The sequence below is a fragment of the Hetaerina americana genome, unplaced genomic scaffold, assembly GCF_022747635.1.
Source record: "Hetaerina americana unplaced genomic scaffold, ioHetAmer1.1.p SCAF_4, whole genome shotgun sequence".
NCBI lineage: Eukaryota > Metazoa > Arthropoda > Insecta > Odonata > Calopterygidae > Hetaerina > Hetaerina americana.
Window position 1 is genome coordinate 18340302 of NW_027286985.1, and position 26810 is coordinate 18367111.

General features: G+C 34.7%; 1 protein-coding gene across 1 annotated transcript; it reads right to left on the minus strand.

Annotated features, from left to right (window-relative positions):
- Positions 1–1769: 1769 nt before the first annotated feature.
- On the minus strand, positions 1770–17617 carry LOC139692090 (dynein regulatory complex subunit 2-like). The gene is made up of 10 exons (XM_071590121.1): positions 17489–17617; positions 16719–16868; positions 16506–16619; positions 15682–15853; positions 14325–14548; positions 12236–12428; positions 9968–10029; positions 9091–9285; positions 2728–3085; positions 1770–1939 (listed from the first exon to the last, which is right to left on the minus strand). The coding sequence occupies exons 1-10, from the start codon at positions 17615–17617 to the stop codon at positions 1770–1772; spliced, it is 1767 nt and encodes a 588-aa protein (XP_071446222.1).
- Between the last annotated feature and the right edge of the window lie 9193 nt (positions 17618–26810).

Genomic DNA, 26810 nt, shown 5'->3' on the forward strand with positions numbered 1-26810 from the left:
GTATGGTTGTACCTACGCATGTATCATAAAGGTGACCAGAATTGAATTCCTTCTATTACAACATTCAACGCCCAACTACCTCTCAAAACTTCATTCATCCACATTTTCTACCAAGAATGTACAAATTTATACTGTTGTAATTGTACTCAAATGCCATGTATGTTTTAATACACTTTGTAGATTAAGACATGCACTATGGAGTACCTTACCTGTTGTAGGGGAAATAAAAGCTCTCTATCTAAAATCTACATCTTCTCTTGCAAGATATGACCTTAAATTGTAGGCTATTAGATTCTATAAATGAAGAGGAAAAAGAAACTGAAAATTGGAGAGAGTAATAGTTTGGTTCACTTTGTAATTGTATAGGTACTCCATAACATTTTTGATGTTTTCTTATCTTGTTCACCTAGCACCTGTTGTCAAGCCAACATCTGATAGGACTAGCAAAACCATAAGGAATTTATTTCTTCTAATTAAATTACCTATTGTATTGGCATTGTTGAAGTAGAAGACAGAGAAAATAAAATTACTATAGAAGATGGAGCCAGGGCCATACCTGAAATGAATCCAAAGGATCACACACAGACGAATGATAAATATTGCTATTTATTGGTTATTATTTTCCGCAAAAATAGGTAAAAAAGATTTGGTATAAAAAATTCCCACAGCACCATACAGACACAGTAGAAGCCTGACATAATGAGTAATGCTCAAGTTATAATTTATCACCTTATGATTTACATCTTAAATACATCAGTAATACTAAGGTCTATGCATGGTTCCCTCAATAGCCATACAATATAGATTACAAATGATCTACATTGGAGGAAAGTATTAAATTGCATCTTTATTGTACGTTGAAGCACACATTTTTTTAAACTGCCTCAGGCTGACATTCATAATTTCAAGAATATGCATATGCTTAGAGAGTGAGTGCAACGTCCATTGGATGGGACATACAAGAGTAGGTTAATACTGATGCAGGGTTTCTCTTCACTCTTCCTCTCCCATCTATCCCTAATGACATAAATGACCTTAGCTGTCCATCCCCTCCCCTAAAAACTACTACTACTGTGAGTTCTTGCTATAACAAGTTTTCAACGAATGTACAAAAAGAGAAAAATAGTTTTGGTAAAAGTTGTTGTGTGAAATTACAATTATTTTAAGTTTTTTAGTCAGTTCAGAAAACTCAGATCTCTTATGCAAAATGTCAATAACTTTGCTGATACCATTATACTCATAGGATGGATTAATAAGCCGTGAGTTAGAACAGTATTTGGTGGTATAAAAAAGAATTTGGAAATCGAAATGTCCATTAATTATTCTTTGTTGGCAAACAAAATAAAAAATGTGAATAAAAATACAGGAATAAAACTGTATAAAATCAGTAAATACATTTGAATCTCTACCCTTCCCATTCTACACCTTTGAATTTTAGAGACCTTCTTTGCTTGTAGAGAGAGAAGTAGTTCATATCTACATCCATTCTATGATAGTTGCCAACACAATGTGTATAACATTCCAGAGTGGCCAAATTTAAACTTATATGGAATCAATTTACAGGGAATCGCTATCAACTTTTATCAAATATGTGCTGAGGAGAAAGTCTAAAATAAGTAATTGCATAGGTTGCATTTCTTACGATGAAAAAAGAAACAAGAGCATACAACACATCCACTGCCACCAAAACCAGGTATAAGGACAGTAAACATTTCATGGTGAAACTTGCAAGGATATATAGGTAATTGTTTTAAACTGAGCATGTGACATTAAAATAATGAATAATTCCTGATGGTAATACGTCCATCAACAGAGGTCACTGGTCTTGGACGATTCTGATAATACTTCTCCCTAGGTATGATTTTCTTTGGAGTTGTTTCCATGATACATTTTGTATCTTTGTCCTTCATCAACGCCACTGCACTGTGTCTTGTAACTCCTAAAAATAAAAGCAAAGGAAATTTATCTTGACAAACAAGTTCATGGTGATGGCTAAACACATTTGTATAGAGATTAAATTCAGCTCTTATGTCCCTAAATTAAATCAATTTGATGACTATAAGATCATCAAACCAAATCAACGTTATAAATACTTCTATTGTTTCAGGCTTCACTTCGTGGAAGTAATTGATATCCATTGTTGAAATAGAAAGAAAGACTCGTACTTTTCCACAGATTTTATTATACGGCACGACGCGTTTCACCGACTTGCGGCATCATCAGGTACCTGATGATGCCGCAAGTCGGTGAAACGCGTCGTGCCGTATAATAAAATCTGTGGAAAAGTACGAGTCTTTCTTTCTATTTCAACAATGGTTATAAATACTATTAAAAACATTACAATAATTACTAATTCAACCTGATAATTGAATAATCAATAGCTATCTATGCTTGTTTTTTGTATTTTTCAGCAATCAACAGAAATGACAGGCACATCTTGATAGTTAAGAACAAAAACAATTGCTGACAAAAATAAAAGGTTCCTGGGTATCATTATCTGGTCATTGAAACTTAAATCAGAGGTAAGGCAATTATTTGGACTTTCAGGTTCAAACTAGTAAGAGATTATAAATAGTTTAATCAATCTTTGTTTCAGAAGTTGACAGGCAATTCAAACATGACCACTCATGGGCCCTCTACAATAGGTCTCATGATTGAAGATAATTTATATTCCAATATTATATTGGCAGCTGAGAGATGTAAAACAAAAATCTTTTTACATCTTACCTTCCTTAATCATACATGATGATGGGGAAATTGAGCAGAAGTAATGCTTAAGGGCTGCTTTCAACTGTTCATTTTCCACTGATAATGCTGAAAGGTGCAGCTTTAGAGTAGCACGTTCCATTAAAGCCTTATTGAATCTTTTCCAAAATCCATCTAACTGTCCATATTCAGTCAAGCTACTCTTTAACCAATTAGATGTCTCTTCATCAGCAATTTCACCGATGTTCATCAGAGAATTTTCAGGTTTATTATTGTTTATTACAGGATTTATAACTTTTTCTTGAATGGTTTCAAAACGGCGACATGATTGAGCCAGGCGTAGAATTTGTTTGGCTCTTTCAATTAAGTTTTCTAAATTCTGTGAGTAAATTAAAATCAAATAACAGTAACTTATTGAATTTTAAAAGGAAAAATTGATGCATAAAAATAAATAGCAAAAAAGCCTGCTCATAAGCATGGAAGCAAAGATATAAAAAATTTGATTTGTGAAATGTTTTTGAATAAAATTGTATCATGCATTTACTATCATTAAACTGTGCTTATCAAATCATTAAAATTAGACTAATTCTAATAACAGAAGAGACAACTCAGAACCACTACATTCACATAAATAGTATCATGCTCCCTCAGTTAAGGCAGTTAATCTTTATTAATCCACGCAAACCAAACAAAGGGTTTTTGATAAGTGAGGAAAGAGTTCACCTTGTCCTAAGCTCTATTGTACATTATAGTCACACATCAATTGAGGTGAGTCAGTTCCTTTCCATATACCACCTGCAGTTTCTCAGGAAGGTTTAGTAAATTTAAAACCAGTTAGCCAGAAGTAGGAAGACTGGAACTGAATTAATAAGAAGTGGCAAAGACAATAAATCTCATTTCAGTGGGGAGAGTAAGATCAGGATCCTAGTTCTCAACATACAGTGTCTTTGTAATAAGTTAGATGAACTTGAAGCCTTAACTTTAATGGACAAACCGGACGTAATCTGCCTTTGTGAGCATTGGATGAGTGTACTGGATGTCACAATTCCAGGATATGTGATAGGGGACTGTTATTGTCAAAAAGTGAAATGCCATGGTGGAGTGGTGATCTATGTAAAAAACACTATTGTGCATGAAAAACCGAAGATAAATCTGCAGTCCTTGAACACTGAACAGATATTTGAATGTTCAGTGGTAAAACTCACTGTCAATGAGCAAACTCATATAATATTTGCACTGTATCGATCTCCTGTAGGATCCTTTAGGGAATTCGTTGATAAATTGGACAATTTACTCTATAATATGACAACTTATTCTAAGAGGCCTAAAATAATTCTCACTGGAGACTTCAATTGTAACCTCCTTACTGATGGTAATAATCAAAGAGAACTGCTATCTTGACTAGCCTCCTACAACTTAAAACCCTTGGTGAAAAATCCTACAAGAGTTACAGCTAGTTCTAAAACCCTGTTGGATAACATCTTCTCAGACTACCCAGAATCCCAAGTTAAAACTGTTGTTTTTAACCCAGCTCTGTCCGATCACAGGGCAATTATGTCAGTTTTCAATGTGTCTGAAATTAGCAAATCTGCTGTTGCTCCTACCATATTTAAGAGGGTCTTTAGTGACTCAATTGTCAGCCACTTTCAACTTCTCTTGAGTCAAGAGAATTAGAAGTTGTTGAATGAAAATAACTCCCTGAACATTAACTTTGACCTGTTCTACAGAACGTTTTTGTTTCACTTTGAATCAGCCTTTCCCCTTATACCATTTAAGCACCCTAAACCCATTCAAAAAAACTGGATCACACCAGAAATTAGACATTTGTCCAGGGTATTAAGGATAAAATCGCAATATAATATGTCCTCTGCAGATAACACACTGAACCATGAATATTCTAACTTAAAAAAGCTGTACCGTATTATGATAAAGAAGTCAAAGAAAGAATATAATGATAAACTAATCTTAAATACAACCAATAACACAAAAATGGCATGACATATTATTAAACAAAATTCTAGACCTAATGTTGTGGAGTTACCAGATCAATTTAGGAATGATAAAAATAAACCAGTGGATCCAATAAAACTGGCAAACGAATTCAATAGTTCCTCTTTAAAGCTACCAATGGTTAATGTACAAGAACCTCCTCATGATATCAATATCTCCTTTACTACATCTTACAAGTCTATTTTTCTTAAACCATGTAGCATTTCAGAGCTTCGCTCATACATTACCAAGGTAGGAAAGAAAGCCTCAACTGATATAAATGGTATATCAGGAAAAATAATTCATAATTGTATAGATGAAATTTTAAGTCCCTTACTCTTACTTGTAAATCAGAGTCTGAGAGAAGGCACATATCCTGACGCACTAAAAGTATCCAGGGTAATACCAGTTTATAAAAACAAAGGAAAAAAAATGATGTGGGAAATTATCGGCCCATATCTATTATCCCCCAGCTAGGTAAAATATTTGAGTATGTGTTAAATAAAAGGCTGACAGAATTCCTTGAAGGTAATAACCTGCTACCCCCAAAACAATTTGGTTTCAGAAAAGGGAAGTCAACAGAGCAGGCAATTTTCAATGCAGTTGACACGATCATACAACAAATTAACTCAAAGCAGAAAGTAATGGGTGTATTCTTTGACTTGTCCAGAGCATTTGATATGGTTGAGCATGATAAACTCTTGTTCAAACGTGACCAAATAGGTATTAGAGGCAAAGCACAGCAATGGTTGGGAACATACCTCAAAAATCGGCAACAAAGGGTAGCTGTCCAGAAGAATGGGAATACCTTCCTCTCTTCACCATTAGGTGTTGAAAAAGGTGTTCCTCAAGAGTCAGTGTTGGGTCCAACTTTATTTCTCATTTATATAAATGACCTACCCAAAAAATTACGTGTAAATCCTCTCGGTAACTGTGTCTTATTTGCAGATGATGTGAGCTTTGTGCTGAATCAGAAATCCTTTGAAGATTTGATGACTATAGGTAAAGCCATTATTCAGGACATGGGCATGTGGTGCTATGGGAATAACCTTATTCTTAATGAAACAAAAACTCAGGCCATGATTTTCTCTGCAAAAACCTGTCATTCTGATAAAAGTACGTCTCAGCCTATGTCAAATAACAGTAAAATTATTGATGAGTATAAATTTTTGGGAATATATTTTGATAAATACCTGAAATGGGACCTGCACATCATAAATCTAAGTAAAAAATTAAATTCTGTGTACTATCTTCTTTCAATTCTGAAACATACTGTTAGTATGGATGTTTTGAAAACGCTCTACTATGGTCTTTTTTATTCTCTTGTATCATACGGTATCATAATCTGGGGAAGTGGGTCACCAACTAAGTTAAATAAAATATTTATTATTCAAAAGAAATTGCTTAGGTCCATGTGCAATAAACCCTATAGAGCCCACTGCAGACCTCTCTTTCAAAGCCTTGGCATCTTAACTGCCCCTAGTGTTTTTATTTATAATTCGATAATTTTTGTAAAAAAGAACATGCATCTATTCCCATCAAATAATGGCACACACGCCTATGGGACTAGGACAAGAAATCATCTGTGTGTAGTGACTGCTAGCATGACAATGATGTCCAAGGGACCTCGTTCTCTGTGCATCCAAATATTCAACAGGCTTCCCATTAGTTTAAAAAATGAGAAATCACTCTCTATTTTTAAAAATGAGTTATATATGTACTTAAATGAAAAATGTTTTTACAGTGTGAACGACTACTTCAATTCTGGGTAATTCTAATTTTATATTGTGTAAATCCTTAACTATATGTGTAGGTGTAATTTTATTTTCTTTTCTCTGGCTAGTAATCCAGTTACTGTACTTCTTGACGTACCCTATACGATTACATAATTGTATGATATTTTGTACCATACTATGTACTTGTCAATTGGGGAAATAAAATTATTATTATATTATTATTATAACACAGACTTAAACTCAGCCACACTGACCAGCAACAAAATATTCTACCTATTATTTTACTATAATGTAGTATATTTTAATTGCATGCCACAAAAAAGTTAATAGGGTGTAGAGTTTTATTTCAAATCATGCAAGTGCACTGCAATTAATATGACCATAGCTAAATTTTGGGCTTAGGAATGCATTGGTCATAATGTTCAATAACTCATTTTGACATGAAAACACTAAATACATTCCTTTCAACCCGAGAAAGGGAGTAGTACTGATATCTAAGGAGTGAAATTTGTATGACTCTCTGTTTGATGCCAGTGACTAATACAACGCAATTAACTTGCATAGCAAGCAATTTAGCAGAGGAAGTAATAACATTAAGCAAGTATAATGCTAAAATGAAATGGAAAGTAAACATGTGGCTCATGGTCTACTTTTGTAGCCCATGGTCTGCACATCTACCTCATAACTTATGTCTATGATATGCAGGCTTTAAAATACGTCATTATCACCAATACCGGGGAAATCGCTATATGAAAAATCAATAATCCTAACATGATGAGAATAGCCATTACAATTATTCAAATTTGAGTTCATTATATGACATAATATTGTCACTAACATGGAATCAAAAGGGAACTGGGATAGTGCAGTGGCTAACATACAGGCTTCCCACCCAGAGGGCCCGAGTTTGGATCCCAGAGGCGACAGACATTTTTCAGTGGTATCCCAATCCCTACTTATGGTGTTTAAGAGAAGGCTAATGCTGATGCTGGGTCCTGGACCTAATGGTCCAAAACCTCAGATGTTGGTTGAGGTCATCATGCCTCACCTAAAACTACTACTACTGAATAAAAAAACGGCTGTCTTACGTATTTGGCTGAAATAAAATGTTTCATACACTTTCAAACCATGAATGAGATATTTTATCCACACTTGTGCAGTCTACAGAAATTTACAGGTCCAGCCTACAACTATCTTCTGCAAAATGTTCAATAATCTTGCTCATAAGAAATGATTTCCAAAAATCTTGGAAGTTGACAAAAACATCCTGGTTGTACCTAATTGGTTGATTCTACCTTTCTTTCCACTAGTAACCTCATTATTGCTAAGGTATCATGTCTACCCTTTCCCTTACTAAACCAAATCTGATCTTCACCTAATTACTCATTTTTTCTCTTTTCCTTCTTTTTGTTGACCTTATACATATGCCACGGAAGAAATCAAACTTATAGTTCTGTAGCCCCTCACATGCTGCTGTCTTTTCCTTCTTTGCGGTTTTGGTCAGTATTGACCTGACCAAGTTTGCTGGCCAAATTGCTCCCTAAATTCTTGAGTTGTATTGCAGGTATGCTATCTATTCTCATAGCCTTATTTGACTTCATTCCCTTTAATTTCTTTTATATCTGGCCGTTAAGTTTTCCTGTCCCAAGCTACTCTTCCTGACATTGTATTTCTCTTTCTATATCTAACTCCCTGGTCTATTAGTTTCATCATAGTTCCTCTATATATTCTTTCAATCTTGTCAGAACTTCTTCATCTTCAATTAATATTGTACCTATTGCTCTCTGATAAACACTATTAGAGATGCAATGGGCAAAATATTGATTGAAGACAAAAAGGTTCTGACAAGATGGAACGAGTATATCTAGGAACTATGAACCAAATTCCAAATGACTAATAACCAGATTCCCCTTGGTCAATTCTAACATTTCCATTACCTTTTTATATATTATGTCAATTTTTCCCCATTTCTGTGAATTCTCCATATCCTCACATTGCTCATTTTACTGTTTCCTATGACTATTAGTTTCTCGTCTCAGTTTGTTGTTTAGATCTTTGTATTTCTTCTTCTAGCTAACTCTTTGTTCACGTCCTTCCATTTCTTTCTTTCATTGATTTGTCTTATCACATAATCAGTAATCCATGGTTTTCTTAACCTTTTTTATTTACTGCTCCTATTGTTTTGCATACTAATTTCTATATTATATTCTAAATTAGAAAATAAGAAATCAAGGGAGAAAATAAAAGTATTGCCTGTACTTACTGCTGGTTTTAATATTTTTGAATGCTTATTTTTTTTGAGCATGAATATATTGCTCCACCTTTGCATTCTGTATCAATATTTTGAAGAAAAATGGGAGGCTACCAATGTTCCAAGGTGAACAGATATTTCATTTTCTGTAGTCTCATTGTGAACATTTTTTTATTAAAGGTCTTAACTCTTATTTAATTTGTGCTCAGTTCTTTTGTGAGGTCATATACTTTTTCTTTTCCAATGGATGAAAAAATCAAAACAGAAGGATGCTCGGTAGTTAGATGTGACCAGTAAGATACTACAAATATTCCTATAAAGTCATTGAACAAATGCCCAGAACTGAAATTCACAGGAAATTTTGTGCAAATCAAGAAATAGCTGTGTTAATTAAAGTGGAAGACTTACTTTATTAGCCTTATTACTAGCAACTGTCACATGAATGACCTTCTCTTTGTCAAGTTTTACCATCATTTGAGAAGTGTTCCTTAGTTGAGAAAAATGTACAGACAATTCATGTCTTTCAGCTTTTAAATTGTTTATATCCATGTCATATGCTTTCCGTAAAGATAACAGTTGCTCTTTTAATTTCTCTGTCAGAATCTAAATGGAATGAAGCAAACAAAATTAATTTTTATAACGACAAGTTTGATTTGACGGGCTAACTTCAATTCTAAATATACACTGGCTAATTATTAGGACAGGTTTTTACATATGTATAAGCAATAGCAAATAAGATTAATGTAATTCAGTGGCGCAGAACAGGATGAAGCAAGTTAAACAAAAATAGGAATTTAAAATTTCATCCTGATATTTCTTACATGCAGTAGAGGAAAGGCATTGCAGAGCCAGTTTCTTGTGACATACATTTTTTCCGGTCAGTATCAATATGACTTATATTACTATGTAAGGGAGATCTATTATAGTACCTAGACATTATATATTGTTAGCACAAGGAAGTCAGTAATGTCAATGAAAATAGAATGAATTTTCTATTTTTATTCATTGATTGAGTTTCCCATGTGAACGTGATGACTTTAATGATTTAAAGTTATCATAATAGGTACACTGAGTGAACATTACAAGAGGGACTGCCTCCCTACCTCAAACTCTGGGATGGATTTCATTCTTTCAAGTAACAAGGGATTAAGCAAATTAGTGGTGTAGCTTTCTTTTCTTAAACAGAAGTTTATTTTATTAATGCTGGATGGTGGAGAAATATGATCATCAAATTTAGTAACAACAAAAACAACAGTTTTCCATAACACCAATCCAGATGACTTACCTTCATATGAGACAACATGGCAATAATAACACCTGGATAATAACATCGAACAATAGTGACATCTGGAAAATGTTCGGAGAAGAATTAATATACCCAGGCATATTTATTCTTCATGCTAAATTTTAGAATGAGTATGAAATTACAGGGAAGGGACTATGATATAAAATACCAATTAGGGAGCTATACATAATTCATTCTTTAGACAAAGAAACAGAGATTTCACTGAGTAATCTGAAATGGCACTATTTTCCAGGGAAAATGAAATGTGGATGGGGTAAATAAATCCTGCAGCATTCAATTTATCCTTAATATTTCCCACCAGGATTTAAGAAGGTAGCCAAATCGGCCGCAAATCACCCAATCGGGCAACAATCTCTTGGACAATGGTAATGGAAGTTGAATTTTCCACAAACAATAATGATCTTAGAGAACATGATATTTCATTCTCACCAATAATCATAATGTAGCTAATGTTTTCTGCCATCAACTATGTGGATACCTTATAATTCCTCCAAAGACATCAAAGTAATCTTCTTTTCAGTCTTTCATTAACTGATCATATGATATACCCATTTAGCCATCTCAGCTGTATGATCTATGAATGTATGATTGCCTCGGTGCAATGAATTTGGAATTATGATAAATCAATTTTTTTGATGAAGTATTCCTCATTGCTGGGTTTCAATATTCTGCATTGTCGGGCAGCATTATTTTTGATGTTACCCACACTGTTTTCACATTAGACTTATAATTACCATTTGTGTATGAAAACACATTTAATAGCTGCAGTATGGTTTTATTGGAAAATGCACCAATTACCTATATATTTTAAACTTTTTTATCAATTTTCTAACATATGAAACAACATTATGGCTAATTGGTTCCAATTTTTATACTACAAAGGTATACAGAGTGCGTTCCAAAAGTAATACAATTAAATTTCTCGTGCTGCTCCTATTGGTCAAAGTGGGATCAAACCACTTTGGGTAACATGAAAGGGGATACTAAGCTTCGCCACAAAACCGGTCTCAGTGCTCTCCAAGCTGTGGAAGTGGCAGGCTGTCAGTATTGTAAACCTCTATGTCTTGACCGTGCCACAAAAAAATGGAGCCGACAATCGAGCAACGTTATGTGATTACTAAGTTTTGTGCTAAACTGAAAAAAATCTCTAGAGGAGATTGACAAAATGATTCATGAGGCTTACGGGGACTCTGCTCTGTCCTACTTACAAGTTTTGAGGTGGTTAAAGGCCTTAAAGGTGGACCAGAAAGAGATTCATAATGAGCAACGGTCTGGGCAGCCATCAACCAGCAAAACTGACAACAATGAGGCTCGTATTTGACCATTGTTGAACTCTGACTGTTGATGTAGTATAAAGATGGTTGCCAATGAACTGAAATTGTGGTCTAATGTTGTGTTTGGCATTGTTACTGAAGATTTAGCAATGAGGAAAGTGTGTGCCCAGCTCGTGCCCTAGGTGTTGCCAGACGACCAAAAGACCAACCGAGCAGAAATTTCAAGTGAACTTTTGCAACGTATTGAAAATCAACCAGATTATTTGGACAACGTCATCACTGGTGATGAAACCTTGGATTTTGAATGCGTCCCAGAAACAAAATTCCAAAGCTCTGAGTGGCACACCGACCAGTTCCTCAAGCCCAAAAAGGCAAGAATGAGCAAATCAAAAGTGAAAATAATGCTCATTGTCTTTTCCGACAGTAAAAGAGTGATCCATAAGGAGTTTGTTCCTCAATTACAGACAGTTAACACTGCTTACTATGTGCATGTGCTGGAAAGACTCCAAAAAAGGGTCATCAGGACGAGAAAAGACATCTCCTCCACTACCTGGCAACTCCATCACGGCAACGCGCCTTGGCACAACTCTACGAGTCTGCAAGTTCCTGGCCAAACACCAGGTACCTTCACTGCCCCTCCCCCCCTATAGTCCTGACATTGCCCCATAGGACTTCTTTTTGTTCCCTCGGATTAAGGCAGCCCTGAAAGTAACCTGGTTTGGTTATGGATGGAACTCGTCCGTAGAAGAGATCTAATCAGCCATGATGAAGACCCTGCAAGAGGTCCTAGAAGATGCCTTCCAGGTTGCGTACTGGTCATGGAAGAGTCGCTGGAAAAAATGCATAGATGCCCAAGGACAGTACTTTGAAGAATTTTAAGTGTTTGTATAAAAGTGTTCAATAAATTACTTTAAAAAAATAATTGCACCACTTTTGGAACGCACCCTGTATCTTCAGCAAAAGCTTACCTCACCATCCACCAGTCTTTTGGATTGGTTCTCAATCATGGCACAGTTTAAATCATCTTTTGCTTTGAGTGTTGTATAATGCTTTCTTCTCTCTTCAGTGGAAATAAAGTATTCATTTGTTGTGTTTTTATATATTTTAGCTAAGGCTTCTATTTTGGCTTCTCTGATGCTCATCATCACATTTTGTTCATTATCGGACTAAAAAATATAAATATTGATAAATGTAGTAAATAAGATAAATCCTGAAAAATTTCTAAATACAGAAATAATTTCCCTAAACCTGGATCCTTTGCTCTTGGCTGATTGCTCTAGTCAGTTAAGATGCTGAATGATCCTCTTGTACTTTGAACTTCAAAGGGTAAAGTTCTCTTTGGAAACCTAATTCACCAAAGCCACTTGGTAGGGTCTGCATGTTCCAGATTCAAATCCAGGTTTAGGTGAATCATTTATGCACTTTGAAATCCTTGTAATTGTATTTTGCACACCAAGAGATGACTCTGTTAAAGTTATTGTTATGGAATTTCATATAGTTTCTTTGATTTAAATGTTGTTTAGATTATGTCCTAGATGCACCTTAAGCATAATTAAATCCTAAATAAAGATAATGACCTAAATATACCAAGTGAAATGATAACAAAAGAGAAATCCAGAGAAACCAATATATGTGGAAGCTATTCAAAAACCTTGGTATCGTCCGAAAACTACCATGGAAAATTCAAAATAACAGTAAATCATGTTTTATAGCAGCAATCAGGTGAATTTGTAGCATATCTGGGCCAGGCAAAAATAAAATAAATGAAAAACAATCCCAGGTAGCTCCTTAACAATCCTTCTTGTTGATGAATAATACCTGCACATAAGAATATATAAAGGAAAGTGAAACTTAAAAGCATCAAGCATGATTTCTGAATAGAAACAGGTAGGAATCAAATGAAAGTAATTTGATTTATTAAAAAAATATTGAAATAACTGAAAACATCACATAAATATTGGAAATTACACTTCATGAGCTGTTAGAGGCATGACAGCTATGTGCACCAACTAACAAAAAAATACAAATTGTAGAAGTTTAATGCTGAAATTATCATTGAACACTGAATGAAGGCACTGATTCTAATGGCTATACACTGGCAGGTGAGACCATAATGAGGAGTTAAATATACTCATTAAAATGATTAAATGATAACTGTATCTCAAAAATAATTTATGATCCATCAAACTGCAGAAAACAAAAGTAAAATTTAGAAGAACTACCAACTCAAAAATAAAGTATCATCCATTTTAAAGTCCATGATAATAATGCAAGAACCCATACATTGCCTGCAATTTAAAAAACTCAATCACATAATTTTTTGATAGAGTGCAGGATGCTGCATAAATGTATTTACACCTACATCTCATAATTCAGAGTTCATTTCATCCAACTTGAAATAAAAAAATGGCTCTTACATCAAATGTGATTAAAAACTTTTCTAATATTTCCTTTATTATGAACAAACCAAAATATTAACAAAGAATCAGCAAATTACTTCAATTTGCTTTCAGTAATCTTGGAGCAATTACTTTAGCTATCTTTGCCTTTATTTAAGAAATTGACTATGGCATGAATACATACAAGCAGTTCCCACGTTCCACCATTGTACTTATTGCAAAATTATCCTTAAACAGGCATTCAAAAGTTCATACAATCACTGAATGAACATGGATCATATGCTTACGCAATGATTTTTGTGTTCTGGTGGCTTCCAAAGTTGACTGCAAATGCAATATTTTAGCTCAACTTTCAAGTTAGATTGAGTGTATTTAGGAGTGAGGAAACTACAGCTTTGACAAGAAACTCATATTTCAAATTTTGCCTTTGCCACCAAAGACACTCACTGTGAACATAAAAGAAATATTGAGCCTAGAATGATCAATATGCAGTCAATCTGAGAGGCCACCATAGTAATTGCTGTAAGTTTGTTTAACAAGACTTTAGGAAACATTACAACTCAGTTAAGATGTGTACTTTACGTTATTATTATAAATTATTCACTTGTGAAAATTGGCTTTTGAATATAGGCATATAAATAATTTCTCACAATGGAAACTTACCACATTCTTCCAATCAGTAGTTCTGGTGATAAACTCACCCTTTGCCTCTGTTTCTGATCTAAGAAATTTAGTTTCACTTGCATGGATGATAACACGAATATGCTCCTGAGCCATAAAATTTGAAGTTTTACAGTCTTGTAGCCTTTTTCTTCCATTTTTCAACAATTCATTCTTCTTGTTAACATATTCTTTATGTAGAACACTTAAGCGCTCACCTTGAAGTACTACAGGGAAATAAAATGCTTTCAAAATTAACCTATATTAAGAACACTAGATGCAAAGCATTCATCATGTCTTCTTTGGCATAGTAACTCTGGTGTTAGACAAATAGGAAATAGATTTTTTAGAAATAGGAATGATGAAAGGGGACTTTTATTACTTAGCCCTCTTTCTTAAGATAAATCACTATCATTAATTTTGCTCAAAATTTCACTTTGAACTGTTTCATCTGGAAAATATAGCTAATGGAAAATCTCATTTTTCTTTAAAACCATAAAAAAACCATAAATAAAACCCTGGACCTGGGGTTCATTTTTCAAAGCCACCAGTCAGTTTACAAGTCCATTTAATTTGTATATACAGCATCTTATGATGACAACAAATAGTGTAGCACTAGTTAATTAGCTATATTACATAAGGTGTGAAAAGACTTTTCAGATGGATGGTGAATCAACTTGAATTTTTGAGAAAAATGCTCAGGTCTATAAGAAATACAGTTTGCAAATTACTTGATTCATTCTCTTCAGATCCAGCTATTCTCCACAATACACTTTCGAATAAATTACGTGAATGCTATCCCTGATCAGGGCTTGATAGTATCAAAAATAAAATTAGATTCAAAATATTTAGTTACAACACAACAGCATTTTATATTTACATTCAGCTGTATAGGAAAAAGCAGTAATTTTTTTTTCAATTTACTGTCTATATTTTGGAGTCACAAGTGGAAAATCACATAGCTTCACCCAAACTGTGCGATGTTCCATGTACCAGCTCTTCCTGGAAAACCTCAGAGGCACAAGGAAAACACTGGACCCCCATCTTTGATTTATGAATTTCACATGACTTTGGACTTGGAAGCTGTATCCTCACCTATCAAATCAACCCTAAAGTCAATTATGGTCAATTGTGGTTTAATCATTGGAAATTACCATAAAGTAAGGTGGTAACTCCAAAATGTCATACATCAATTTCAAATAACTCGTAACAAATTGACAAGAAAATTTCATTGTGATGATATCAGGATTTTGAAATTTTCTCACTTAAAGCTTTGGTATTCCTAATAATATTACAAAGTTAATATCAAAAATACATAGTAGTCATCCTCATCATTCTGACTAGGCCATGAGCCACAGACAAATTAATATCAAAAGTCCGCAGATCTCAGTGATATATGATATAGTAGGATCAGACTTTGGAGGTTGAGGTTGGGGGGCAACTGCCTCATCCTTGTTCCATTCCCTCCCCCCATTCTTTGGCTCTGTAGTGCAGAGGTATAAATAACACACTCTTGGATTCTGACACTTCACCTGCAACAAGTTTTCACATCCAAAATCGAGGAAACTTGTTAATTATTATTGGGAGACCCAATTAAAAACCTATTGCTCAAATCAAATATTTAATCAAATCGACCACTTTCTATCCCCAGAGTTGATGCCTATGTATACCCTCAGCTTTACCCATGCTGTACAGCTTTGCAGATTGAAATCATGCACAGAGCAAGGAATTGAACTGGTTCCCTTGCCTGGAGTGAATTTCACCTACCATTTGGCTAAACATGATATGAGCTCTATCATTACCTCTAAAATCAACCTTTTAGTTGATTATTGCTTTTAAGTCCATAAACAACCTTGAAACATCTCCTTACATTTTATCTTTGATTATTAAGCTGTATAATGACAAAAAATCTCAGATGATATTTAAATGCAAAATGAGAACTTACAAATAAGTCTATCAATAGTACACACATGGCTGTAGAGATTTCGTCTGTACTGTCCTTCTGCTTCATCTAGTCCTCCAACAAGATTTTTAATTGCCTTATCTTTTGTTTCAAATATTCGTTTAAATGATTTTTCGAGAGCCTTAATATTTAAAAAAATATGTGATTTAGTTAATTATACCTTTTAAAAATACATCAAATATATTTTTTGCACCTCTAGGACCTCAGCAGTGGTAACATACCTCAACTTCTTCCTTAAGTTCAACTATTTTAATATTTCTTAAAATTTGTCTCCACTGCTGATGAATTTTAGCAAGGTTAATTCTTGCAAATGCATCCTCTTTTTTGAATTTACTCTGAAATTTTAAATCATTATACGAGCACATTTTGTTGTAATAAATAACTATTTTCCAGTCATTTTGATATATAAGTACCACGTTGAAAAATATTTTCACCTTCAAAAATGTAAAGACCAGCTCTTGCTTTCGCCTTCGAGCCTCTTCTTCTAAGGCAGCTCTGTGTTGTAGATAGCGTGCCCTTTCTTCATCTGTCATCCGGGCAAACTTGCCCGCTTTGCCCTTTTTCTTTGGACCCATTCCTAATTCCTTGGGAAAAGTAAAATCAGATCAACTCAAGATTTATAGCTCTGAGTTAGATAACTTACAAATTTTACTGATATTTACCTCTAAAAAACTGAATGAGAGATTAAATTCTTAATGTTCGGTATTAACGGCACGAAACACAGAGATTACACGATCCCTTGCCTTACAATAATTTAATTGCTACGTCTAGCAATTAGTAATGGGTATGACCTAGCTATTTCATTTCTCTATTTTTTTAAATCCTAAAATTGTAATCTTAATCCACCACGCCCACTCAACACACTCCTTTTCTTAATAATGATCACCTTGGAAACGTTGTTTTAGTTACATTTTTAATAACGTAGACGAATTGAAAAGGTTGAACCCTGTATATCAACAATTTTAACAAATTACATTTTTGTATGAATGGATACATACTTAATCTAAATTTTAACCGGGACGCATTATCAACTGCCTGATTAGATTGCTGCACAATTCAAAATGCCCACCCCCCCCTCAATCATGCATAGTTGCCACGTTACCCTGCGAACTACTGAAATGCCTCTTGCTCTCAGGCTGCTCATGGCGGCTCAGAACGGCTTCAAACTACAGACGTTCATTTCCTCGAAGAATTTGCACCTCACTACATGACAACCTAATGATTCATCATATTTGTTGGAAAAACCATTGCCGAAATTTTCAATGAATGTCTTAATTCCATCTGGTATCATGATGGGGACCCTTTCCATGGATACAGCCGCTGCGGCAATCATCTCCACAAAATCAAGTGCTGTAACAAAAAATACTGATGCCCAAATGGTACTTACACTTACTGCATTCCCAATTGAAGTGACACTGATCGGAAACTTACCAAAAGAATTACTGTAAATTGTGTATACGTTAGCTGTTAAAACTTCTGAAAACGAATTTTACTTGTTTTCATTAATGGTGACACTTGCTCGGAAAAAGCTCTTCCATCCAGCAGAAGGGCTAGAAATTTGTTGGTATCTTAGTTGGGCCTTGATAGTGTTTTAGCGTAAGATGGCTTAAAGCACTGGTTCTGTCCATGGAACACCATTGTTGGTGTGGTGAATATGTTAACACATCTTGCAACACTGGTGCAACTCGCCGGCCGTACGAAAGGTATCATCAGTTTACGTAAATAAAAGGCATAAGAGGTATCAACCTCGTAAAATATTTTCCGAACAATTCATAGAGAAAAGGTTAGTGAAAATATTCCGAGAGAAAATGATAACTATTTCTTATATATTCTTCCAAATTACAATTACTTATGTATTTATTTTTCCACCAAGCTAAGTTGCCTATTTACTGTTGACAATAACTACAACCTTCGGAGGCAGAAATCGAGTTAGGATAAACTTCCGACTGATAAATCATTTGAAATGACTGCAGTCATCACAAAAAATATCAATATTGAAGTTTCAATCAGAACGAGCAGGATTTTGAAAGTTTTGGATGAAACTATTGAAAAAATAGAACTCGCGTTATGCCTTCCAGTTTTCTTGAAGAATATTGATAGATTTTCTAACCATCTGACCGAATATGAGATTATCACCTTGAGGAAGTGTGAGGCGCATAGGAGCCAGGATACAAAGGAAATCCAAGCCCAACAAGAAAGCATTGATGAGGATGAAATAAAAGTGTTGCTCTCATCTGATAGGTTAAAAGAATCACAACATTCAAGTGTGGAAAGAGGAGCTCAACATTTTTCACTACAATATGAAAAACCTTCAACTAATGGTTTTGAAGATTCGTATGTTAAAAAGGCAATATATATATTGTGGAAATGCCCTGATATAATGCATATTGCTAAAAATGAATACCTTAATTATGACAGAGAAAGTTCGGGATTCATTTTTTTGGAAAATATGCGAGCTTTCTGACAGTGTGCTTATACTAGGTTAACGGACGATCTCTCTCCCGAGGCAGAGAGAAAGAAAACCTTGCATTACAAAGATATATGGTTTAAAAATGATGATGCTATGACAAAAATCAATTCCTTGAAACCCCTACTGAATGATATAAAGACACACTTTGAGGTTGAACTAGAGGGAAAAAATAAATTAATTAGTGATCTACAAAGTTGTATGAAAAACTTGGAGATTGGATTCAAAGAAGAAATTGAAAAAATATGGTAAAATGCATGAATCAACAAAATGTTTCAAAATATCTAAGTTTTTTTATGGAAGTAATATCAAGTCTTGTTTTCAGTTATGACTATGAAAAGAATATGGCTGTTGAGATTGAAAGCAGTGCCACACGTGAAGAAATTATTGTCAATGACGTAAGGAATTTGGACGAAACATATCAACATACTCTTAATGAGCACTTAAAGCAAGAAAAAGAATCTCGGGAAAAAAGGTACCCAAGTTTTGATTTTGCTGTTTTTTAACCAAACCAAAAGTGCCTAACTCCTCTGAATAATTTCTATAGGTTAATGATAGAGAGCGAATTAGAGAAATGTTTGGAGACATATGATAATGACATGGGGGAACGACAAGCTGAATATGAAGATGTACTGGCAGAATATGAGGAAGAACAGCGGCAGTTGGGTTCTTTACAGGTTTATAATTCATTTTTAAGGCTTTTGGAAATATTTATTCTTATCACTAGTCTAGTTGGGCTAGGTCACACTTACCTGATATTTATTTTATTTTTATTTGTTAGCAGTTTCAACTTTAATTTAAATTTATTCTGTGCATGTTCCAAGGATTTGGGGCTAATTATAATCATTTTTTGGCAGTCTACATTTTAAGGTAGGTTTTCGATGGACACAGAATGAATACCACTACATTTTTTAGTCTTACCCAAAACTCTCGGCTTGACAATCCACAATACAATAAGGCCTCCTTCAATTCCTCAGGTAGTATTCTACCCCCCTTTCATTTCATCCAACGTGCCCATCTCTTATCTCCCTCTGTATTGCTTGCTTAATATTCTCCCATGTATCACAGTCTTGAACATTTCATCACCAATCAAAATGCTCTGCACCTACATTTACTGTATCATTTGGATTTCTCATAGCAATCCTCTGTAAAGAAAATGTTAGTTAAAGTGTTAAGAAAAGGTTGTGGAAACTTTGACATAAGGTGTGGCTCAGAATTTTGAGCATTGAAGCAAGATGATAGGCATAAATTGCAGCTTATGAGATGAGGTTGTGGAGAATGATGGAAAGAGTAAATGGATTAAAAGGAAATCAATGAGGAAGTATTGGGCATAGAATGGGAGGATATGGTTTAACAACTGAAAAATACAAAATATTTGGACTATGAACATGACTGGCATAGCTGTTAGAATAAACTCTTCCCCATTTCCTTCCCCTGTCTTATTTTCTTTGTAGTGTCTTGCTTTGATATCTTCTCCAACTACTTCTCACAATTCATACTTAGCCTTTCTTTATTTTATTCAATGGTATGGCTATTATGCCTCAAGATTTTTCCAATAGTTGACTCTCTTGCTCTCATGTTCCAAAAGCTTCTCATTTTTCTCAAACTTCAAATTACTTCTTCAATTAATATTCTGTCTCCCCATATTTTCATAATTCTTGCATGACTCCACATTCCCATATATTCTATTTTTCCTTTTGAAGTTGCTCCTATCATCCATACATCCTTCAGCAATAAAAACGTCCATTCTGAATTTAAGAGCGAATAAACTCTGCAGTCAGTGATCTCCCATTGCTACTACTATATTAAAAAAAACTTCTTCATTATGTATTATACTCGTGGTTAGTACTATTAGCAAATTGCAACTGTTTTTCTTATTGAAAACTTCAACTTACTCATGTCATTCCCTAATCTAATTTGAGATTTAGTAACCTTATACTTTGAATGAAAGCATAATTTAGTTTTATACTCAAGTTTACAGAGATGGGGTGAAATGCATGCACAGCGCAGGAAAGAGAGCACTGTCTGGAAGTACAAAGGGAAATTCCATGTGCACTATCAAATATATGACAGGAGTAATATTAGTATTTAGAGGAGGTGACCGACAGCTGAGGCCATTTGTGCTATTAGGGATGGACATGAAAGGATGAAGGGTGGAGAGAAACCTGGGGTAGGCATTAGCCTACTCTTAATGAAAGGTGCCTAGGGGTCCGCAGCTTAATGCCCAATCTGACGGACGGCAAACTCATTCAAAGTGCCCTCCACAAAGCACCTCAAGTAGGGATCGAGATACCGCTGAAAAATTTTCGACATTACCGGGATTCAGGCCCTCTGGGTGGGAAGTCAGTACAATAGCTCCTGCACCATCTTCATCTCCAATATGACAGGAAAATGATTTACAACCCAGAAAGGATTCAGAAGAGATGTAAGGAATGCATAGATGATCAGTCTATATGGTGAAGATATTAGGAGAAAGTTGAAACAGAAAGAATGTGATGTTGAGAATACGTAGCTATTGTATGGAGGTAAGGGAAGAGCTGGAGAAGGCATGAAATTAGGTTGAGAACTTATAAAATCAGATTTGTGAATGAACAAACTTTAGTCCATCAGTCAGTCAAATTGGTTACAATAATAGCTGAGCACATTAGGAAATCAGTGTGATCAGTATCAAATGAGAATCTATGTAAACAAATCAAAGGCAATAAGGTTTTTGAGATATAGGAGGGCTAAAGTAAGCATAAAAAATAGAGAACATGAATTAAGAGCAGGTGGAACAGTTTACCTCGATAAGAAGTATTTTAAATGAAGATAGGCAAAGGTATGGGCAATAAAAAAAGGATTATATCAGCTGAAAAGCTTTTAAAAAGAGTATGGGACTTAATGGCAAAGACATTAAGAATAGATGCGAAGAGAAAATATGAAAAAGATATAATACAAAAGATAAGACCTTAGCCATTGAGAAATGAGGTTAAGTGTAGATTGGGAACCTTTGAGATGTAGGTTAGGAGGATGGAAAGTAAAACAAAGGAAGAAGTGCTTGACATAGGCACCAGTTTCCAGAAGTGCCCCCTAGGTGTAATGAGAAGGTTGCTAAGAGAATTTCAAAAAGGCAGGCATTGATGCTGTGAATTGATTGTTGAAGACAAAGACTGAAGGGATAATGTTATGTAAGCAAGGTAGGAGGAGGCAAAGAATTGAAATGTACAATTTAGTAATATATTATATTTCTTGAATCTCAGTGAATAATATGAAATGCTTTATCAAAAGGAAGAATGAGAAAAATTAATCATTAAAGTATGTATGTACAATGTGACATATTGAAAACATTTTTGTTTCAGGAAAGATTTGATGAACAAGAAAAAGAGTATATAATTTTAATGGAAGAAAAAGCTTATGAAGAACACTTAGAGTTGGAAAGACGCATTGAGGATCTTCGACGACGTGTTGCAGCACGCATAATTCAGATACACTGGCGGACATACAAGCAAAGAAAACTTGAGCGTGCTAAGAGTAAGAAAGGAAGGAAAGCAAAAGGGAAAAAGAAGTGAGGTTACAAATGATTTGTATCCTAATTTAGAATGAAATTGTGAGTGAGATTTCACAAAAGAAAAGTAGCAGCAAAAATAGGAAACCAAGAGGCTCCTTCTGGGAAAAGAACTTTGCTACTGTGGGTCAATTCTATGAGAAATATCGAAAATCATATTAAAAGGAATTTTGAATGAAATGAGGTCAGAAGAAACCCCACTGATTGCAGCACACATACAATTGCTTTGCAGATACTATATTCAGGTGAAATGAAAGTATACTTTTGCAAATATAACACATAGGCAAAAAATTTATAAAATTGCATATGACAGCAACTTTTTCCACTATTAACTTTCCACCATTAACTTTAGCAGTGTATGGTATGCATTTTTCACACAATAATATTTTTCCCTATTGTACGGGCAACTATGTGAGTCCTAATTTTAATCTTGTTTGAGCTTACCAATGACTTTGGCAATGCATTTTATTTTACATACCCTAAACATTTTTTATGATCACTGTTCAATAAAGAGGGAATCATATTTTTATTTACATAATTTGATTTATGATACTAGTTTACAGTTTTCAGGTAGGTTTTTGGATTGACACAGATTTTACATGTGCATTATTTAGTGGCCAAAAATTTAATTTTGTCATGCTGTTAGCTTAATGAGTAATGTATATATGATACAAGCTTCATTGATTTTAATTCAGTATAATTTCAGCATTAACCATTGTAATTTGAAATGCTCAGTCGATCTATGGTAATGAGGTAAAAAGCAATGTGTCATTGAAATTTTGCTTTCTCCTGAATAAATAGTCAGTTGAAGTCCCGGTTATGTCACATGAGACTTATGGAGAGTCTTTTCTTCCCTGTAGAGCAGCTAGATGTCATAAAGTTTTTAGAGGGGAGACAATCAATTTTAAGGAACCTGGGCCTGGTGCTCCAGTGTCTGTTTTTAAAGTTTAAGTAAATGTTAAAACCATTGCTGTCAAGATAATCAAATGACATACTTGCATGAGCACAGCATAAGAAATATTGAGAATTTCATTGGGTGCCACCCACAAGGTGGCTGTTAATACTATACTTTATTTGTATAACAAATTCTTGGACAAAAATAAATTGATTGGTGGTAACAGAAAAAAAAATCACTTGAGAAATGTATTTGGTGGGTTTCATAGATGCTAAGTGTTTCCCTAATCCTCCTTCTGGTCCAGAGCATGTTCCATGTGACCTTTCTTCTGTTTCTCAAAGTGAAGAAATTATTAAATGGAAGACATTTTTTGTCATAAGCAAAATAAATATCTTCTAACCTGCAATGGCTGCTGCAATACTGGAGACAAATCAATGAAATTTGTACCACAGATACCTTTCACACAAAGCACAAAATATAACATATGTATAAATTTTTGCACAATAAATTATATATATGAAGAGTGTATACTCACTTTTTTAACATTCCTCATTTGTAGGTACAACAAGTGTAAAAATATATCCAATGCCCTGCTCTTAGAAGTTGAATTAGCATGAATACAGTATATGAGTCAATGTAGTAGCACCCAGCATCCTCTCAACTGCTAATGTCAAGGTCACAATTTCTTTCTGTCGGCATTCTTACATAGAGTTCATCGATAATGATAAGTGATGATAAGAAATATGTATACACATACCATCAATTGCTCAGTTGAAATGTCCTGATGCTTCAATAAAGGGAAAGACAGCAACATGAAGGGAAAGTGATTTTGATGCAGGAAGCTTGAAGTAAAGGGTAAAACTTTCCCTGGAGGTGAATGTAAGGGACTTAAGATTGGGGGCATTGGCATAGCCAACAGTCATATCCACTCCTCTCCTTCAGAATAAAATCACTCAGTCCAAAAAATGTTTCTGCACACATGCTAGGAGCTTTCATACAAAATACACCATTATCTACATCAAATTTCCAACCTTCACTGTACAAGTTATCTATGTATGATTAAGCTAGTGAACCCTGTTTGTAGGTTGCATGTATTTGTATTATTGTGCCCGCTTTTATAAATTTAAAATTATCTGTGAAAAAGTTAGAAGTAACATGTACTCATAGCCAAAAGATGGCCACCAAAATATTTATTCCAAGAGATGTAAGGGATAAATGTAACCAATCCAATTTTAGTTTTAAAAAAGGACATGCTACCAAATATAGCATTATCGGCAATGATGTAGAATGCTAAAAATAAAATGATTGGACAGAGTAACAAATGAAGTACCTAATTTGAAGAGTGGTCAAAGGAATAAGTCTATGACACTTACAAAAAGGAGAGGTAAATTGTTTGGACATATCATGAGGCATGATGATTTATTCAAGGAACCACCCTTTGAAAAATCTCTCCCTCTTATCTCGGCGCCTTATGCACAAATCTGTCAACAGAAAATTCAGACAGGCCCAATTCTTAACCTCAGATGAATACACTTACACACTGAAACTACTCACATTTTCTCCTACATTCCCCACCCACCTCCAAGTCACCTATTCAACAGCCTTCCTACGCTTTACTTCCCCAGAATCATTTGTTCATTCATTTTCTAAGCATATGAGTACCTTGCCTGGCAAAGTAGACATTGTCAATGAAACTGCATTGTCATTCCTTTTATCTATCCTTTGATATTCATCCATACCAAGAAAATACCTTTTGTCTCTTATTTAAAGTAACAATATAGAATAGGATAAGGGGCTTTGTGGGGAGTTTTACATAGCCACGCTACTTCCATAAGTCACAGTCAACTTCAGGGGAAAAGAGTGGGACCATACAAATCAATAATCAGGCTGATGCTGTAGCAACCAATATAAATTCAGGGCAGCCAAAAGGAATGCTTTCACTTTAATGCTTGTTCTAATAATCAATTTACATTCTGATGGTCCACAATAAAGTTTTATAACATCTATTTCCCTAGTTTCTTAATGGTCTCAGAATCTTGGCAATGAATATAGGAGCATTGAGGAAATCTTTACAAATGAAGTGCACAGTAGAATTGGGCACTGTTTATAGAAACAAGAGGGCTTAGCTCTTGTTTTGAACGCAGTACTACCCCAGTTGAAATGATGCATCCGTAATACCTCCTAGCCCACTTCAATGATGGCTAAGCCAGACACTTGACCAAATTCTATCTATTAAATTAAAATAATATTCTGTGCCACTGAATGCACTCATGGAAGGGCAAATAAGTCAATTGTATTATTTACCATATTTTCCCATTGATACCGCGCGTGTTATTTATACAAAAATGTTCACATGATCGAAAAAATGTCGATGCGCATTAAGTAATGAAAATTGAAAAAATCCAACATTAAAGTATTTTTACACACACACACATCCAATATAGACGTATTTTTACACACACAAAATATAATTTTTACGCGCATATATATATACAGATGCAAGGCCTCTATACATGTTCAAGATAACTATGAAGCCCTGGGTGCGTGGTATCTATACAAATTCATAACTACAAAGTTCTGGGTGCGCGTTATCAATGAGAAAATACGGTATTATGGGAGGTAGCCAAGAGCCATTTACACCATTACATAGGTGGGTACTCTGGAACAGGTAAGATGTTTTGGAAATGGATGAAGGATGGAGAGAAACCAGGCATCAGCATAAGCCCATATGTAATGAAAGGCACCAATGGGCCCACTAATTAAACATCCCATCAGATGGATATTGTACTCCACTTGAAGTGCACTGTACCCTAATTAGAATTGCCACCATGGGGATTCGAACCAGGGCTCTTTGGATGGGAGGCTGGTACACTAGCCACCGCCTCAACCCAATCCCAGAATGTCATTTCAAAGACATTTAAGTGCTATTGAGTAATATGACAATGAAGTCATGGATAATATAAGAAGCAAGATTATACAACAAGAGTGAAAGAGAGAGGTCTGTCCTGATAGAGGTACAGAGATACTGGGTCACTAGTTATGCTAGATGTCCAAGGGGAAATTCAATCTCTTTCCACCTACATATTTTATCCCTAATGGTCCCATAAGTAATCCACAAATTATGTATTCAGTCCTAAAAAACCGTAAAATGAGTGGTACATTAAGTCACTTACATCCACTTTTGGGGGAAAATGGTTTTATTTTTTCCGCACTACTCATTCAAAGTCAATGCAAATCAAGATGTCTCCTCTACAACCCCAGGACTGAATAAGTCATTAAAAGTCATCCTTATGTTTCCACATGGGATACATTTCATTTCCTACATTGTAGGGTATAAAGCTTGAGCTTCTTGCACAACTCAGATTGATAATTCATCTTATCACTTTAGATTTACCTAGACCATTAAATGTTGTATTAAAATCATAGCCAGTATACATGAAGGTTGGTTCTGACCACTTTAAAAACTGCTTGGCTTGTTCTCGTACTTCTTCTACCCCATCGAAGATGTCAGACTATCAACCAAGAGACAAAAAACTTCTCCAGAATTGTGCACTCCTAAGCTCTAGATAGGATATATGCTTGGTGGTTGTGCATTGACAAAGATATTGATATCATTGCTT

Coding starts and splice junctions, on each gene's coding strand:
- LOC139692090 (XM_071590121.1), bottom strand. CDS start 17,617: ATGATTGCCGCAGCGGCTGTATCCATGGAAAGGGTCCCCATCATGATA. Junction 12,429..14,324: donor CTACTGATTGGAAGAATGTG/GTAAGTTTCCAT, acceptor TATATTTTTTAG/TCCGATAATGAACAAAATGT. Junction 3,086..9,090: donor CTAGTAATAAGGCTAATAAA/GTAAGTCTTCCA, acceptor ATTTACTCACAG/AATTTAGAAAACTTAATTGA.